At 23.7% G+C, this 4,725-nt stretch overlaps 1 protein-coding gene across 1 annotated transcript; it reads right to left on the bottom strand.

The window, feature by feature from the left end:
* Positions 1-234: 234 nt before the first annotated feature.
* Positions 235-4,317, bottom strand: LOC145832620 (charged multivesicular body protein 4b-like). The gene is made up of 6 exons (XM_082939923.1): positions 4,107-4,317; positions 3,409-3,586; positions 2,773-2,884; positions 1,471-1,554; positions 660-738; positions 235-305 (listed from the first exon to the last, which is right to left on the bottom strand). The coding sequence occupies exons 1-6, from the start codon at positions 4,315-4,317 to the stop codon at positions 235-237; spliced, it is 735 nt and encodes a 244-aa protein (XP_082796049.1).
* Between the last annotated feature and the right edge of the window lie 408 nt (positions 4,318-4,725).

The raw sequence follows: 4,725 nt of genomic DNA, 5'->3' as shown, positions 1-4,725 counted from the left end.
TACCCATAAATCTACAACTATATGTTTTAAGTTGAAACTCAACTTTTAATAAAAAATAAACTTTCATTGCTAAAAAAGGCTAAACAAAAGTTTAAAGTTCAGAATAAAATATTTAGTAAAAAGTACTATTTTTAACACTTTAAGGTACACCTTTTTTATTAAACCTTGCATATCAGAATACATTTTCAAGAATGTTTTTGAAGATAATATGAAATAAATAACCACAATAACATATTAATTTGCCCACGCTTGTAGTTCTTGCAAATTAGCATCACCTTTGTTTGCTACTTTATGTATACTAGTACCTGTAAAAACTAGTTTATTAAAACAATAAAAAAAGGATAATCAGCTAAGATTTATTATTTAATATTATTATGTTTTGATATAATTCATAAAGCTAAATGTATTTAAACCACATTTTTATCGTTTTTTAATTTAACAAGCAAGTAAATGAATGAATAGATATAAGTAGGTTTGAAAATAAATTTAATTGTTAGAGTTTTGTAAACTAAAGATTTTTAACAAAAGTATTAAAGTTATATTTTCACAAACTTGACTAAAATTTTAAATCAGCCAGATCACAAGTATTAAATTTTGTCGAAATACATTTTGTTTTAAGTTTAATATTTCTTGATGCTTATAAAACTTTTTATACTTACTTGGTAATGGAGTATTTGGTAGATTTGGTAAAGTTGATTGAATATTTTCTAAATCTGCAACAAACTCTTCTAATTCATCCTGTCCAAACAGTATTAAATTAAAATATTATTAGGCATATGCTTTAAATTGTCCTTTATATATGAAACTTGTTAAGTAAAAATTTTTAGTTTTATTTAATATATAACTTTAACGTTATCTGTAATTTTTTTTTACAATCAATATCAAAGTATTTGGCTCTTTATTAACCTATAAAAACTTGATTTAAAATTTCTGAGAATAAGTGTTTTTAAGTACTTAGCAGTTAAAAAAATATTTAAGTTAATTTAAAAAAAATTTAAATAAACTGTATAGCTTAGTCACCACTAGTTTACTAAATGTTTAAGAAGCATGTATTTTGCAATAAGACTCACTTTCCAAATATGTAAATTGCCTTAAAAAAAGACATACACTATCATTAAACTTTTACAAAAACTCACTTTGTTATTATTCTTATAAACACACACAAATTTTTTGACCTTAAAGCAAATTTTTTTGCTATAAATTTTTAACATAGTGTGTGTGTATAATTTACACGTAAAACCAATTTTTTGTTTAAACAGAAATTATACACAAGTTTCTCTTTGCTTAAGAAAATGTTTATTAAGTTAAACCTCTTAAATTATTTTATGAAATAATACCTATACAAGTTCATTTTTTTAAACTACTTACTTACCGAAAAGTAATTTATAAAAAGTAGCTAGCTTTGTTAAGTTTGTAAAACACTATCAAACATAAATTCTTAGTAAACAACAAAAATGTAAAATTGTAAACATTATTTGTTTTCGTAATAGTTGGCTGAACTGTTTGTTTTGGTTGTTCATCTTCCAAGCTTGCTAAGTATTTTTCCAGATCATCCTGTTGAATAAAATAAAAATTTTTTACTGTATAAAAACTATTCAAAACTTTAAAAAAATATTTAAAAGGTTAAAGTTGCAATATATGTTAAGTGATAAAAAAAAAACTTTTTTTTTATAATTAAAACAAAAGGTACGGTTTAGACATAACTGTCTATTTATAAAGATATACTTAAAACATTCGTTTAAAGTACTTTAAAACTGATATGTACAAAAACCGCAATCTACTTCATTATTTCTTAAACAAAAATAAAGATTTTAAGCTTATTCTCAAAAACAAACAAATCTTTGTCAAGCAATAAATTACTGGTTGAGTGTAGTGCAAACACTACTGTAGTGCACAAGGTTGAACTTGTAAAAGTTAATTTTTAAAGCTATCGAAAAATATGAGTGATATAAAAATTTAATCTTAAATTAATAATTTAGTTGAAACACTTGTGTAACTTGAGTTTAAGATTATAAAATATTTTATTTTTACGCTATGCTTAGCATACCGTACAAGATTTTACGTGTTTTAGCTGTAAATACTAATTTAAAGTAAGTTTCAAATAAAGCTTAAAAAAAGTTGATAGAAAGTTTCTAGTACTGTTTTTGAAAACTTAAGACAGTTTCTAAAGTGCAGTTTTTATAAGTTTCCTTGGTTATGCTTAACTTTAGCTGAGCACCAATATCAAGCTGAAATTATAATACATTTGATGCCTTATTTAACCATAATTTTAAGCTAAAAAATCAATACTTTATTTGAACAAGCTAGATAAATACATAGTAAGAACTAAATTTCTATATTATAAACTAACATATTTAATCAATTTTATTTTCAATGTCATAATCAATATAAACTATTGTATTGGTATAATCACTTTATATTGTAATATTAAAACGATTAGACATTTAAACTTTGCTAGTTTATGATAAATAAGTTTAATTTTTTTTAGCCTAATATTATGTTTAAATAAGAAATCAAATGTAATATAGTTTTAGCTTGATATTGATGCTCACCTAAAGCTAAGCATACCTGTTTTTTAAATAAAACAAAGGTAAGTTTGAGATTTAAATTGTTGGAAACAAAAGAAAACATTAATTTCTTTCAATGTTAAATTATTGTGTTCAATTAAGACTTGTAAAAACACTTTAGTTTTACATTTGCTAACACCGGAGTGTGATTTTTAAATTGAATAGTGAAGTTTTTTAACAATTATTAAAAATATATAATTGAAACCTCATCCGGGGTAGGTTCACCAATTTCTTTAGAAAGTGCATTCTGAATTTCGTTCTGTTCATCTAATAGGTCGTTCATATCTTCTTTCATTTCGTATATTTCATCTACGTCTCTAAAAAAATGCAATATATTTATTTTAATTATAGAATTTAACAATTTAAGTCATCAGAAGTATTAAACTATTTAAAACGCATTTTTTTAACTCATAAAAACTTTGTTTGATAGGTAAAAAAATAACTACAGCTACTACTAATAATTTATTGTACTTACTTAGTTGTTTAATACTAAAAGTATTAAATCAAAAAAAATATGTTTTTTTTTCAATTTTTGTATAATAGAAATAAACTCTTACATTGAGATTAGAAGATCATAGTAATTCAATGGGGAATCGCTCAGTTCTAACCCGCGCACAATTTCCACTTATTCAAATCCGAGAACCGCTTACCAACCAAGGGTAAGGGTTAAGGGTAACAGTCATAGTAAAAATTTAATAAAAAGTAAAACAAAAAAAATAAAAAAACAAAATGGAAAAAGTTTTTAGGTGTGAATTGTGCGCGGGTATGAATTAATAGTATTCCAATTCAATATGATAAGAAACAGTTTTCTTTGATTTAATAGGTTACAATGAATACGAACATATGTTCCTGTTGTTTTTTCAGTTGAGCCATTCCTATTTTTTCTGCTTTAAGTTGCTCTTGCTGACTAGTTGCTTCTCTTATTGAGTCCATTTGGTTAATTATTGTATCCTTTTGAGCCCTGGTTGCTGTGAGGTCCCTTTGGTATCGTTTTATTCGTTTCAGTGCATAAGCCGCTTCTAAATAAATATTAACTTTTTTTATATAAAAAGATTAAAGATTTTTTTTATAAATGTTTTCAATTATAAAAGTTTTATTAATATTGTAGTTAAGTAAAGTTTTTAAACTAAAAACAGTTTTTGTTGTTCAACCATACATAAACTAAAAAAGAAGATAAACAAAAACAAACAAGTCTTGCTTTTGATTATTCTGTGCATAAAAAAAGTGCATTTCATAAAATTGTTAAAATGTTGTAAATAAGTGTTTTTTTTTAATAGAGATTTGTTATTTTATTTGCATTTTAACAAATCCTGCTTAGAATTTAAAACATTCTTAATTTACATAAAAAAACTTGTATTTATCTTCAAAAAAAAATGTAGATAAGTATTCAAGTAGTTCATATTCATAAAACTAATGTTTACTTACATCAAAGTTAGCAACTTAGTCAGAATAAACTCTTCATTTTACTGCGCATCAAAATAATAAAACATGGTGTAAAATTAAAAATACTTAATATATTTTCATTGTATACAGTTTTACCTTGTTTATTTTTTACACTCATGCACTGCTTAAAATGAACGGTTTCATCTTGAACTTTTTTCATCAGAAACTTTTCTTTTTTGTCCAAAACTATTCTTTGGTCATCTAACTTTCTACTTGCTGTCAAAGCAGAGAAATTTTCTGCATCTTTTTCGTAAGATTCCTTTACTTTAGTCGCTTTTTTATCTAAGCAACTAACACTGGAACCCATTGTTAATTTTGAAACAATTAAGCTGTACATACTCAAATAGCTTAAAATATTATATGGTCTTAAAGTTTTATTTCAGAATATGTAGTTTTTAACAATGCTAATTTAGTCTGTTTAAACTCAAGTATTATTCATTTTTATAAAAATTTTAGACTCTTCAGAAATATTACAAAACTTATGTTGTTTTAAAAAAACTACAGAACTAAGTCTAAATAAAATCACATGTCTTTTAGTTAAAAATTGTTGTTTTGCTTAACTATCATTAGTTTTTACTTGAGTGTTTTAAATAAAAAATTAACTCTGATACATAGCTTGTTTAATTAATTGTCACTTTATATCTAAATGAAGTAGATATTAATTATAAACCATGTTAAATTTTTCAAACTTGCTTAAAAAAATACTTAAACAGAA

This window comes from Thalia democratica, chromosome 3, assembly GCF_965202585.1.
Source record: "Thalia democratica chromosome 3, ktThaDemo2.hap1.1, whole genome shotgun sequence".
In the NCBI taxonomy this organism is placed as follows: Eukaryota; Metazoa; Chordata; class Thaliacea; order Salpida; family Salpidae; genus Thalia; species Thalia democratica.
This window is presented reverse-complemented; position numbering and strand designations above follow the sequence as displayed.

What these genes read in the sequence shown, in the direction of transcription:
- LOC145832620 (XM_082939923.1), bottom strand. Translation starts at nt 4,317, where the DNA reads ATGGGTTCCAGTGTTAGTTGCTTAGATAAAAAAGCGACTAAAGTAAAG. An exon ending in AAAAAACAACAGGAACATAT is followed by an intron (nt 2,885 to 3,408) that starts GTTCGTATTCAT and finishes GCATTTTTTTAG; the next exon opens with AGACGTAGATGAAATATACG. An exon ending in ACCAAATACTCCATTACCAA is followed by an intron (nt 306 to 659) that starts GTAAGTATAAAA and finishes TAGTTTTTACAG; the next exon opens with GTACTAGTATACATAAAGTA.